The 14,700-nt window shown below is 26.2% G+C and overlaps 1 protein-coding gene across 1 annotated transcript; it reads left to right on the plus strand.

Moving 5' to 3' along the window:
* Positions 1-12,256: 12,256 nt before the first annotated feature.
* LOC127263661 (CBL-interacting serine/threonine-protein kinase 6-like) lies at positions 12,257-14,037 on the plus strand. Its single transcript, XM_051292798.1, has one exon. It carries the CDS (start codon positions 12,599-12,601, stop codon positions 13,889-13,891), a length of 1,293 nt encoding a protein of 430 aa, XP_051148755.1. The 5' UTR covers positions 12,257-12,598; the 3' UTR covers positions 13,892-14,037.
* Positions 14,038-14,700: the final 663 nt, after the last annotated feature.

Consider the following 14,700-nt stretch of genomic DNA (forward strand, 5'->3'; position numbering starts at 1 on the left):
TGATAAATTTTTTTAATAAATTGAATATATAAATAGTTGTGTTATATTTATAAATAAATATAAATTAAAAAGTGTAATAATTTATTATTATAAGTTAGTAGACAGACTAAGTATATCTTTTTTTTAAATTGTAAACTTGCATAATAAAATAATTGAAATCAAATAATAATAATAATAATAATAATAATCGGCACCCAACCAAGCATATTTGCACTTATTCAAGAAGACATTTGTTTTTTAAATGTTCGACGCCGTCACCTGCTATACATGATTCGCCTAATATGAATTTTTTGTCGGGCTTAGTTTGAAGGGTATTAGGTTCGACCGGGAGTTTACGGAGTGCGCACTTTCGGATAGCGGCTGCGAGTTCTTACGTCATAAAATAATTAAAATGTTTTAAATTTGAAAGATTCTAAATAAAAATAAGTTATGCATAAGTATTTTTAAAAACAATAATCACATTCAATTTAATTAGGTTGTTTAGTTAAGACTTTATGTTTTATTTAAAATAATATTTTGATACGATATTTTGACATAAATAAAATATTTTTATTTAAAATTATCCTTAAAATAGTGTTATTTTTTATTTAATAATAATAATAATTTAATATTTAAGATTAATACATTTATTTTTCCATTTAAATTCATCCGGAATCAACTTATAAGTTTTCTTTTCTTAGTAATTTTGGTCCCTATAAATATTTAAAAGTATTTCTTACATCTCATCTATTTATTATAATAACGATATCAATATAATTTAACAACATCACGAAATAACCTTAAGGATAAATTTATACTTTCTCCAATTCAAAATATATTTTCTATTTTCTAAAAAAATAATTATACACTTATACTAAAAAAATACTCTTATATTTTATTTAAATTAAAATATTTATTAAATATGTAATTAATTTATACATAAAGTAAAATAACAAAAATATCAAAATTTTTTACATTCTTCCGGTGACTAATAAAATACTATTAATACTTTTTAATTTATTACAAAACTTCAAAAAGCTCCGTTGAATTGGAAAATAGGAAATATATATATATTTTTTCTATTGTATTGTATATATAATACTCCCTCTGTCCCGGTCAAGATGACTCATTTGCTTAAGAACACGGTATTTTAGGTAGTGTAGATTAGTAAATTATTAATAATAAATTATGATATTATTTTATTATTTTTATATGAGTAGTGTTGTTGGCATTTTAAATATTTTTAGCATTATATATCAATAAAATTTATACAATATGGATATCATTTTGTAGATAATAAAATTTTATATAATACAAATAAATAAAAAATAATTTATCTATTTATAATTAACTTAAAATTAATTTTATTAAAAATAAGAAGTTTTAAATATAGATAAAAATATTTATTTATTAAGGAGAGATATAGAAATAAATGGGTTTTAAGTGGGTCCTATTTGTAAGATATTAGAAATTTAATTAAATTGATTTATATTTGTTAAATATGTTAAAGATGAATAAATTTACTAAAAATAGAAATGGATCATCTTTAATGAGACGGACAAAAAAGAAAAAGGGATCATTTGTCTCTGGACTGAGGGAGTACGAAAAAGAAAATATCATGATTTTCTATACCTTATATAAAAAAAATATTTTAAACTAAAATTATAACAAATAGTGTAACTTCCGTTAAACTCCCTAATTCTAAATTCAATTTCTTATTTACTTTCTTTACATTAAATTCTTCTTATTTACTCCATATTTTTCTTAATTTATTTTTCTTCACTCTCTATTCACTTAAAATTCCTACAATACCCTTATTTATTTTTAACTTCAATTTTTTGGTTATCTTCACATATAACCCTTAATTTTTACCATATAATTTCAATTTTTTACTGTTAAAAAATTAACAAATAAGTAGCTAGACAACAATATGAAATATGAATAATTTAAATATATATATGCAACAATTAAATAATAATACAAAATATTTATAGAAAATATCAATATATGTGATACTCAATTTTACAAAAAAAATTATGTTAAACAATAAGCATATTTATTTTATATATAAATACTTACAAATAAATTACATGTATATATATATATTTAAATATCCACAACTATTAAATTTTTATATAAAATATTTATAAAGAATATTAATTTGTGATTGAATAATGTATTAATAAGTTAATGAACATGTACTTCGAACATCTGTATCGTTCGTCGTCATTTAGTGAAAAAAATAATAATAATAAAATTGATAATTATTTACATAAATCAAGGGTTATGGGTTAGATTTGGTATATAGAATTATAAATAAAATATTATTTTGAGGGCAAAATCGAAAGTTTATAGGTAAAAATTTGTAAAATCATAAATAGAGAATTGTAAAGAATAAATAGAGAGTTACAAAGAACAAATATATAAATAAGAACTGACTAGAAAAACAATTTGCCAAATAAAAATTTTAGGAGAATTGACCGTAACAAATACACATTATATAAAAAGAAAAATAAAAAGACAAAACACGTCGCCTTAGTTTTTTGTGTGAAGTTAATTAATTAAATAATTTATATTAATATTAATAATTAAATGAGGTGGTCAGGTGTGCTGTGCTGATAAAAAAATGTCGACTCAAGTCAAAATTATTTTCTTTACTAAAAATGATTCCCTAAACATACATACCTTCATATGACTTTCTCAAGTATTAATTTATTATTATTTATTATTTTAATGAGATTGGCAGAAAAAAATAAATAAATAGATCAATATATATATACACCGGTAAATTGCTTTTTTAACTGGACTCTCTTATCATTTTAGTTCCGTAAGTGGAGCATGTCGCAAACTAGTTCTATAAGTGAAGAATTTTCGTTGTTTTAGTCCTCCGGCGCCGGAGACGCCCGCGTGGCTCGCCGGAAGTGACGTGTCCGCCAGGTGTCCCTCCAGGTCAGCGACACCTGGCAGACACGTGGACTTATTTATTATTTATTATTTTTTAAATTTTTTAAATTTTTTTTAATTGAACCAAATAAAAAAATACAAATAAACAAATAAGATTAAAAATAAATTAAAAATAAGTTTTTAAAAAAATTAGAAAAATGAAAAAAAAAATTCACGTATCCGCCAGGTATCGCTGACCTGGCGGACACGTCATCTTCGACGAGCCACGCGAGCGTCTCCGGCACCAGAGGATTAAAACAGCGAATTCTTCATTTAGACTAGTTTGCGACAGACTCCACTTACGAGATTAAAATGATAAAGAGTCCAATTACAAAACTAAAAAAAACAGTTTACGATATATTTATATAATTGCTCAAAATTCATGTGGTTATGAAAGGAGCCTCAATTTTTGTGAAAAAAACCACCGCCATTGTAAATCTAATTAATACAATCAAATTCTATTTGACTCTCAATATAAAATGTAAACCATAATTAATGTTTCTATACGTTATTAAAGTAAATATGCATCCGTCGTCCTGATGGAAGGGTTGATGGTTACTTTTTGCACGAAAATTTTTTAATATTAGTATTATATTTAATTGTAGTAAAAAAGACAAAAATATCCCTATTAGTATAATGTAATATAAAAGTAATGACATTTGTATAACATATTGTAAGTTGAAAGGGTATTTATTATGTGAAATAGGTAGTACAATTACTAAATTAGAAATTTGTAATTTTATTTTGAGACAAACAAAAATAAAAAATGGTGACCTTTTAATGAGACGAAAAGAGTATAATAATTTAAATAAAACCGATGAAATATTTATTTATTTAAGAACAACAGTAACAACAACAACAATAATAATAATAATAATAATAATAATAATAATAATAATATGCGGTGATTGATGATGGACGGGCAGATAGGTACTCCCTCCTCAATTCACTTTGGATTAGAAATACGTTAGATAAGGTAAAGATGTTTAATTAGTTAATAATAATTAATTATAATATTATTATATTATTTTTTATAATTAATAATATTTATAATTTTAAAATAAATTTAATATATATAATTAAAAAAATTTAAAATATATATTTAAATATTTAAAAATTATATAACAATTAAAAAATATGCAATGATATCATTTTGTAGAGAATAAAATCTTCTATAATACAAGTAAATAAAAACATATTTTTTTGTTTATTTATAATTAACATAAATCAATTTTATAAAAGATGTGTAGTTTTAAATATAGATAAAAATATTTATTTTTTGAGGAGAGAGAGGTAGAAATAAAGGGGTTTCGAGTGGATTCTACGTCATTTATGATGTATGTTATTTAGTTAATTAAGTTGATTTATATTTGTTAAATATGTTTTGATTTAATAATTTTCTACCAAAAATAAAAAAATTATCCATTGTTACGAGACAAACAAAAATAGAAATAGTGTCAATTATGTTGGGACGAAGGAAGTATATTTTTTCATTTTATCTTTTTAACAACATTATTAATTTTTGTTCTATTTTAAATTCCAATGAAAGTGTTAATGTGATGGTTGGTTAGGGTATTATTATTATTATTATTATTATTATTATTATTATTGTGTGGTCAAAATTTATATAAATGTGTAACTACAAGTCCTTTTAATGTAAATATTAAGGTTGCCTTAGATTATTATTTTAAATTGTGGTTGGATATTTAATTAGTAATTAAAAAAATAGAGGGAACATATAATTAAAATAGTGACCATTATGGTAAATAAGTATGTAATGTAATACTTATAATAATCAAATTTTCAATATTTTTAATTTGTCAAAATTAGTAATAAATAGTAAATTTAGTAGATGGAGAGAGTAAGTTGTAAAAATTAATACTCCCCATGTCCCATACAAGTTGTCCCACATAATTTGTCATTTTTTTTTAAATATAATTATATATTTTAATCATATTTTAAATTTATATTTTATTAAAAAATTAATATTAATTAAACTATTTAGTTATCTTAATCTATAATTATTTTTACTAATACATTTCTTAATTTACTTACTAATTATATTTTACCTAAATTCTCGTATCTACAGTAATAAATCGATATTACATATGACGGAGGGAGTACTGCATTATTGAATTATAAGAACTCACATTGCATTTTGTTTGATAATTTTATATGAAACAATATTTTATTAATATGGTAGAACATGGCGTCTCCAAGCCAACTTCATTTATGGTGCTAGGTTAAAGATTTGGCGTCGATTATTCTCCAACCGATGCTAAATTTGACGCCAAAATTCGACATTAGTACAGTGCAACACTATTTTTAAAAAAAAATATATATTGTATATTAGATTATTTATTTTTAAAAAAATTATAAAAATAATATTAATTGTTGATATAAAAAATGGTTTGAAATAAAATAGAATTTAAAAAAAAAAATAGTAAAAAATAGCCGGGTTGAAATAAAAATACTATACCAATGTGTGTTTTGTGAAATTGTTGAAAATATTTTTATTTTTCTTTTAGGTATAGAGAATTATGTAAATAATATAATAATAATGAATGTGTGTAATGTATTAATTTTTTTCGAAAAAAAATATGGAGAAAAAAATTGAAAGAACAAACTTTTTTGAATTAAAGCTGCATAAATTGAATTTATGGGTTAAAAATGGTCTTATTAACACTATCTCCAACTTTCACTCCAAAATCCAACAGTTAGAATAAAAATGGAGTTAATTTATAACAATTTATTTCAATCATATTTTTTAATTTTTATTTAAAAAATAGTATATTATATGTATATTTTTCTTTTTATATTGTTTTATACAATTGTTCATATTTATAAATTACATTTATTTTTAATTTTTTACACTATTACAAAAATATATAATCAATATTTTATTTAAAAATTACATATATTAAAATTATTATGTATGATTAAATACAAATATATTTTTTAATAATTATTTAACATATATACAGAAATTCTCTCCTTATATGTATAGTTTTTATGTTATTCTATTTAACATTATAAATATCGTTATATTTAAATAATATTTTATATAAATATTATTGTATTTGTATTATAAAACATAAATAGAGGTATTTTTTATTTTTTTCTTTTAATTTGTACTACGTATAAATATAATACTCTCTCCTTCTAAAATCAAATGAGCTTTTAGGGTTTTGTAGGTGATTAAAAAATAATACTATTATTTTTATTATTTAGTGAAATTGTGTAAGAGATTTTTATATTTTTGTCATTTGACTTTATATATAAAGTAATACTATGTTTCTAATTTAAATAAAAGTTAAGTGTATTTTGCTATGAGTGTATGATTATTATTTCTAAAATAAGAAAATGAATACTTTAAAGTGAGATATACAAAAATAGTAAAATTGATACTTTGAATTATGACGGAATGAGTATTATTTTATTAAGTATTTTTGTATTAATGTATGATTACTATTTCTAAAATAGGAAATAAATACTATGAAGTGGGACATAGGAAAATAGTAAAATGAGTATATAAATTAGGACATGATGAGTATTATTGTACTCCTTCCGTCCAGGTGCAAGATTATCATTTACTTTTTGCAGGTAAATTTTTTAATATTAGTATTATAATGAGTTATAGTGAAAAAGACGAAAATACCCCCTATTAGTATTCTGTAATATAAAAGTAATGATATTTGTGTAATATAGTGTAAGTTTGAAAGGTATTCATTATGTTAGGTAGGTAGTACAATTACTAAATTAGGAAATTGTAACCTTGTTTTGGGACGGACGAAAATGAAAAATGACAACCTTTCAATTAGATGAAATGAGTATTAATATTCAAAATTCGACATGCAAAAAAAAAATGAATACTTAATTAATAGACATATGTAGTACTCCATCCGTCCCAAAATAGGTGCAACATTTGTTTTAGGCACGAGTTTTTAGGTGTGTAGTATTAAGTAGGATAATTTAGATATTAAGTGATGCGATGGAGAGAGAAATATATATATATTTTTTATTTGTGTGATGGGATGAGATAAAGTGTGAGGTAGAGATCAAGTATAATTAATTATTTCCTATTTTGGAAATATTGCAGGGTGTTTGAGATATACCAAAAATGAAATGTTGCACGATGTTTGGGACGGAGGGAGTGTTACATATAAACTTTTACGATAAATACACAAAACAAGAAGGGGTTGTTTAGTTCACGTATTTTGTTATCAGCACATACAAATACATATATATATATATTCATATACAATTGCTCCCAAAATTGTTCATATTCATTTATAATTGGGTAATTGTTTTTTTAGTACCGTAACTTGACCCCTTATCATTTTAGTCTCGTAAGTGGAGCCTGTCGCAAACTAGTCCCATAAGTGAAAAATATTCGCTGTTTTAGTCCTCCGGCGCCGGAGACGCCCGCGTGGCTCGCCGGAGGTGACGTATCCGCCATATGACCTGCCAGGTCAGCGACACCTGGCGGACACGTGGATTTATTTATTTATTTTCATTTTTTTTAATTTTTTAAATTTTTTTTAATTAGACCAAATGAAAAAAATAAAAAAATACAAATAAAATTAAAAATAAGTTTAAAAAATAAAATTAAAAATAAGTTTAAAAAAAAAATTAAAAATCCACGTGTGGCGGACACGTCACCTCCGGCGAGCCACGCGGGCGTCTCCGGCGCCGGAGGACTAAAACAGCAAAAATTCTTCACTTATAGGACTAGTTTGCGACATGCTCAACTTATGAGACTAAAATAATAAGAGGGTCCAATTACATGATTAAAAAAACAGTTTACCTTTATAATTTTATCATTAGTTTTTATATAATTTTATTAATTAAATATTAAAGTAAATTATAGACATTTTGCCCTTCTAATATTTAGACGCTAATTCTGCTATTTTGTTTTTTATTATTTTTGGTCGGATGCCAGTTCTGCTATTGTATATATATAAGGTGTGTTTGTTTAGTAGTTTAAATTTTAAAATTTTTATATCATAGTACAAAAAATATATTGATAATATGTAAAATAATATTTATATTATTAGTTTTTATGAATCCATAGAATATATTATATATTATGTGAATATATTTATATACTGTACTCTCTTTGTCCGGGTCAGATGACTGGTTAGAGATACGATATTTTAAATAATGTAGATTAGTAATTTATTAAAATAAATTATAATATTATATTTTATGAGTAGTGTTACTGATATTTTAAATATTTTTAGTATTATATCTCAATAAATATATACAATATAATATTATTTGTAAATAATAAAATTTTATATAAATATAAATAAAAAAATATATCTATTTATTTATAATTAATTTAAAACAAATTTTATAAAAAATGAGAAATTTTAAATATAGATTAAAATATTCGTTTATTAAAATATATAAATAAAAGAGCTTTTGAGTGAGTTCATATATATTGTTAAATATGTTTAAAATGAATAAATTTATGGACGGATAAAAAAAAATTATATATAAAAAAAACTGTATTAAAAATGAAACAAATTATTATTATTATTATTATTATTATTAATATTACTCCATCTGTTCCAGATACTATGTCCACGTTGCTGTTTCTATCCGTCTCACATACCATGTCACTATTTTTTTTTGGAAAATGATTACACACTTTAATCTCATTTTAAATTTTAAATTTTTTTTTAATTTTAATTAAACTAATTAGTTATCTTAATCTTAATTTATAATTATTTATATTATAGGATAATTATTTTCACTAATATATTTTTAATTATCTACTAATTATACCCCTCTTAAAATACCGTGTCTACGGTGTAACAGGGAGTATTATTTTTAATCAGGTGAACACAGAATCTTTTTTAGGATGTGATTCACTGATGTAACACAGACAGCTCCACAAAAAGACATATAAATTACATATATTTTTACATTTATATATTTCTTAGATTCAATTTGATATCTTCTAGGGTTTTCCAATATTTACTGATGAAAGTGATGTACATAATCAATACACAAATGGCACTATTCAGTAGATTAAAATTTACTCTGTTTTTCACTTAGGTCTTTCTCATTTATTCTCTAATTTTTTTTTTATTTATTTAGAAAAATATTGTATACTTTAATATTATTTAAAAAAATTTAAATAATTTTTAAAATTTTAATTATACTAATTAGTTATCTAAATCTTAATTTAAAATTATTTTTTATTAAATAATAATTATTTTCACTAATATATATTTAATTATCTATTAATTATATCCCTCCTAAATTCTCGTATCTACAATAAAGGAGACACCGTATGTGAAATGGAGGGAGTATAAAACTAAAATAATTTTTTTCATCTATACAAATTTTAATAAACAGCTTTTTTCCAACAATTTTTTTTTTTCATATATATTTTTTTAGTTGATATATGATAGCAGAAGATATATATATAATACTCTTCTATAATTTTAATTAATTTATAAAAATCAATAATTTCATAAGATATTATTTTCGGCAAAGATGAGTCTTTTTGGTAGGAGCAATGTATTTTAGTTAGTGTAAATTAGTAAGTTATTAATAATAAATTATAATATTATTTTATTATTATTTTTATATGATTAGTATTGTTGGTATTTTAAATATTTTAGAATTTTATGTCAATAAAATATATACAATATGAATGTTATTTTGTAAATAATAAAATTTTATATACTCCCTCCGTCCTATTAAAAGGTTGTCATTTTTCATTTTCGTCCGTCCCAAAACAAGGTTACTATTTCCTAATTTAGTAATTGTACTATCTACCTGACATAATAAATACCCTTCCAACTTATACTATATTACACAAATGCCATTACTTTTATATTACACAATACTAATAGGGGCATTTTCGTCATTTTCACTACAACCCATTATAATACTAATATTCAAAAATCTACGTGCAAAAAGTAAACGGCAACCTTGCACCGGGACGGAGGGAGTATTATATATTTATTTATAATTAACTTAAAACTAATTTTATAAAAAATGAAAAGTTTTAAATATAGATAAAAATATTTGTTTATTGAGAAGATAAATAAAAATAAAAAAGTTTTGAGTGAGCCCTACGTGTAAAAAAATTTAAAATTTTAATTATATTGATTAATATTTGTTAAGAATATTTAAAATGAATAAATTTATTAAAAATAAAAATAAATTATCTTTTGTGAAACGAATAAAAAAAAAAATGAATCAAGGGTGAGACCGGACGAATATTATCTTTTTACATTATCAACATATTTTTTCATATTTCACATAAAAAAAAAATATCTTCAAAATAAAAATTCAAAACAAACATATATATATGGTAAATTACATAATATCTACATGTGTTTTTATTATAAATATATACAATCTTATGTGTTTTATTTATTATATAAAATTCATTTTTATATTATTAAAGTATGAACAAAATATCATTTACATCCAAAACTTGTAAATATCGCCTAGTTATTCAAGTATTACGTATATAAATGAGTGAAATATTTTAGGTAGAAATTAGATAACAGTTCGTCTTCGATTTTTATTTTGTAAATTGAATAATGAATCAATTATTTATTTATTTTATTTCAATAATGATATGTATAATATTTCAATTCTTTTATTTGTATAATACTTAGGCGCAATATCTGACGTTAGTTTTGAAGGAAGAGGACAAAATATAACACAAAAAGATTTTAAATAATATTATATCTTTCATGTAAATTTATATTTATTTGATCGACATGAATTTTAAAAAGAATAGATAAGAATATAAATATTTCATTTTTATGATAAAAATAAATTTGGATGAGAGAATATTAAATAAAACACAAATTATTCATGTATTTATATAATTTTTTTTAATAAACTCGCCGCCATATATTTTTCATAGAATTTATATTATAATATTATTTAAATTAAATTTTAAATAATTTATTTTAAATCAAAATCAAACAAAGATGATGATTTATTAATTTTTATAATTTACTTTCAATATTATATAAAAAAAGCTATTGAATCAAATAAAATAAAAAAATAAATACAGGGATTGTTTGTTTAGTAAAAATTGGTTGAAGATATATATGTATATATATTTACGTGACATATAGAAAGTTGTATAAATAATATAAAAATAATAAATGGACATAACATATTAATTTTTTTAGAAAATATATTTTTGAGAAATATGTATTTTTGTATTCAGAGAACACAAACACGGTTAAAACATTTAATTATATGAATTATATAAATAAATATACTTTAAAATAAATGACTTTGTTTATTTAATGTTCTCTCCTTTTCCGAAATAGATGAACAATTTGTTTAGATAGTAGAAATTAGTAAATTATTAATAATAAATTGTGATAATATTTTATAATTATTTATATGAATAATTTTGTTGGTATCTAAAAAAATATGGAATAGTATTATTTAAAAAATTTACAATATATGTTTAAATATTTTAATACTATATGTATTTTAAATATTTTGTAAATAATAACATTTTGTATAATATAAATAAAAAATATCTATTTATTTATTTATAATTTAATTTAAATTAGCTTTATAAAAAAATGAATTTTTTTAAATATATATAAAAATATTTATTTATTGAGGAGATATATAAATAATTTTTTTTGAATGAATCATACTACACGAATTAATAGTGTGTTCGTTGGATAGATTTGACCCAATTTATATTATTCACTCCATATTTTTTTTTCAAAAAATATAAAATTAAATAATTATTTTTTTTATAACTAACAAAAACAATTATACAATATGTACATGAAAAATTCAAAATGAAGACAACCAATATTTGAGATAATTGATGAATTAATATAAAAGTGACTATATTTGTTTTCTGAAATAATTTTATTTTATTTTATTTTATTTTTATGTGAAACATATATTAAAAGATGAATAATATAAAAATAATAAATATTTTGAAAAAAATATTTGAAGATTTTTTACTAACAAAACACACCAAGTATTTTATAATTAAAAATAAAAATTAATTATATTATTTCCGTATGCGGCTGCGCCCACGGAAAAGGAATGCGGCCACCCGTCCACAAGGGTGAAAACGTAATGCCACATATTTACAGCAACGGAATCACCAAGTTGTCCACGTGCAAGGCACGTGCGGACCCTTCAATTATTCATATAACAACGATAATCAATCAGTAGTGGCATCTCCGCCATGCATATCTCGACACGCGTCTTCATCGCTGGGGGAATTTCAGCCGTCCGATTTAAATACCGCAACGGCCAAGATTGACAGTCGTACCCTCTCAACCTGCTATATATTGATTCTCCCAAGGTTGGAGAGAGAGAAAGAAGAGAGAGACTCAGAAACCCGACCCCAGTCATTCCGTTCTGCCTGACTGCATCCATTCGTACGAACCCTAGAAATTCTCCCCGTGATTTCACCTCCCCCAGGGAATGCATAGAGATGAGAAGATCGCCGGTTTCTAACCCCCACTTTGGCGGCGGAAAGGCCAGCAAAACGGTGATTGGCGGCCGGAATTGTCACCGGAAGCACGTCGAGGACGGGTGAATCTATCGCTGTTTGCGTTTTTGAAAAAAAAAATCAGTTACTGCTTGTTTTCTCCCAAAGTGTTCGGTTACCGCAGAGTTGGTTTGATTAATCGGAGAATTTGTAATGGCGTCGGAGGAGAAATGCAGCGCGCTGCTCGGTAAGTATGAGCTCGGGCGGTTGTTGGGGCACGGAACGTTCGCGAAGGTTTACCACGCGAGGAATCTGCAGTCCGGTAAGAGCGTGGCGATGAAGGTTGTTGCGAAGGAGAAGGTGATTCGCGTGGGGATGATGGAGCAGGTGAAGCGCGAGATCTCTGTGATGAAGATGATGCACCATCCGAATATCGTGGAGCTGCACGAGGTGATGGCGAGCAAGACAAAGATCTACTTCGCCATGGAGTACGTCAGGGGCGGCGAGCTCTTCGCGAAGATTGCCAAAGGTCGGCTGCGCGAGGACGCCGCGCGGAGCTACTTCCAGCAGCTGATCTCCGCTATCGATTTCTGCCACAGCCGCGGCGTCTACCACCGGGATCTGAAGCCGGAGAATCTTCTCCTCGACGAGGAAGGTAACCTCAAAGTAACAGATTTCGGCCTCAGTGCGTTCTCCGACCATCTCCGGCAGGACGGCTTGCTGCACACAACGTGTGGCACCCCGGCGTACGTCGCGCCGGAGGTCATCGGAAAAAAAGGCTACGACGGCTCCAGAGCCGACATCTGGTCCTGCGGCGTGATCCTCTACGCTCTCCTCGCCGGCTACCTACCATTCCAGGACGACAACATTGTAAACATGTACAGGAAAATCTACCGCGGCGATTTCAAGTGTCCGCCGTGGTTCTCGCCGGAATCCCGCCGTCTCATCACCAAAATGCTTGATCCGAATCCTTCCACACGTATCACCATCGCTAAAGTCATGGATTCCTCCTGGTTCAAAAAATCACTCCCCAAGAATCTCCGGTCCAAAGAAGAACAAGAATTCACTGAAAAAGGCAAAGAAAAGGAAACCATGAATGCCTTTCACATAATCTCCCTCTCCCAAGGATTCGATCTAACGCCACTGTTCTCAGAAAAAAGGTCAGAGAAGGAGGAGCTGCGGTTTGCGACAAGCCGGCCAGCGAGCAGCGTGATATCAAAGCTTGAGGAGGTGGCGAAGACGGGCAACTTCAGCGTGAAGAAGAGTGGGGAGACTTGCGTGAGGCTGCAGGGAGCCGAGCGCGGCCGGAAAGGCCGGCTGGGAATAGCCGCTGACATATTCGCAGTGGCGCCGGAGTTAGTGGTGGTGGAGGTTAAAAAGTCAAGCGGCGATACTTTAGAGTACAACCAGTTCTGCAGCAAGGAGCTCCGACCAGCTTTAAAAGACATTGTGTGGCAGTCTACTGCAACAGTAGTCGGCCATGGCAGTTCAATGCCAGCAGCTTGAAGATGACAAGAACAACTCTTGTAGTTGTGTATGTATGCTTATACTTATTTGAATTGTCTGTTCTTTTGCTTTACCTAATTGTGAATGCGTCTGTCCCATCCAATTTGATTTCCTAAAACAAATTCTGCTGCTGTTTCTTTCTTGCATGTTAATATTAATGTTATTGTCGATTAATTCTGCAAGTGGGACGGGAGGCTGTATTACTATTACTATTATATACTACTATTTGTTGAGAAGTTTCGCAGGTAGGTGGGGCTCGGAGAGATGGGCATTCTGTGTTCTCAGCCACCACCGGTTTATTTGGTGGAGCATAGAAGACAAGAAGATGCTAACAAACTGTGAGTGGTAAACGTCAATTCTTGCCTACTTGTCAGAATAACGATAATAGTTATATATGGCTTCACATGGCATGAGATAGATAAATGGATTGGGTAGGGGATAGGTGGTGGCGGGACCTATAGAGAATGAAAATAATAAATAAATAAATAATGGGATGATTGAATCTATTTGGTGGTGTGCTTTTGGTATCTCTCTGTCACGTGAAGTTTATTTTGGTAGTATGGATGGATGGATGCGATTATGGTAGAGTCTGGAATAGTGGAATGGATAGAAAAGTGAAATTGATTTCTTAATAATGGATTGGGAATTGAATTTGAGATACAAAGTAAGTAGGGGTGAATCGTGTTGTATTGTGCGGATGCCCTAATCTTCTATACTCGCTCCGTATTCATTTTCTTTTTTGTAACGGTATTTTTTATTAATATTAAAAATATCTTTACAATATACATGTCATTATATTTTAATTTTTT

This window comes from Andrographis paniculata, unplaced genomic scaffold (genome assembly GCF_009805555.1).
Source record: "Andrographis paniculata isolate CXL003 unplaced genomic scaffold, ASM980555v1 Contig69END, whole genome shotgun sequence".
Taxonomy (NCBI): domain Eukaryota; kingdom Viridiplantae; phylum Streptophyta; class Magnoliopsida; order Lamiales; family Acanthaceae; genus Andrographis; species Andrographis paniculata.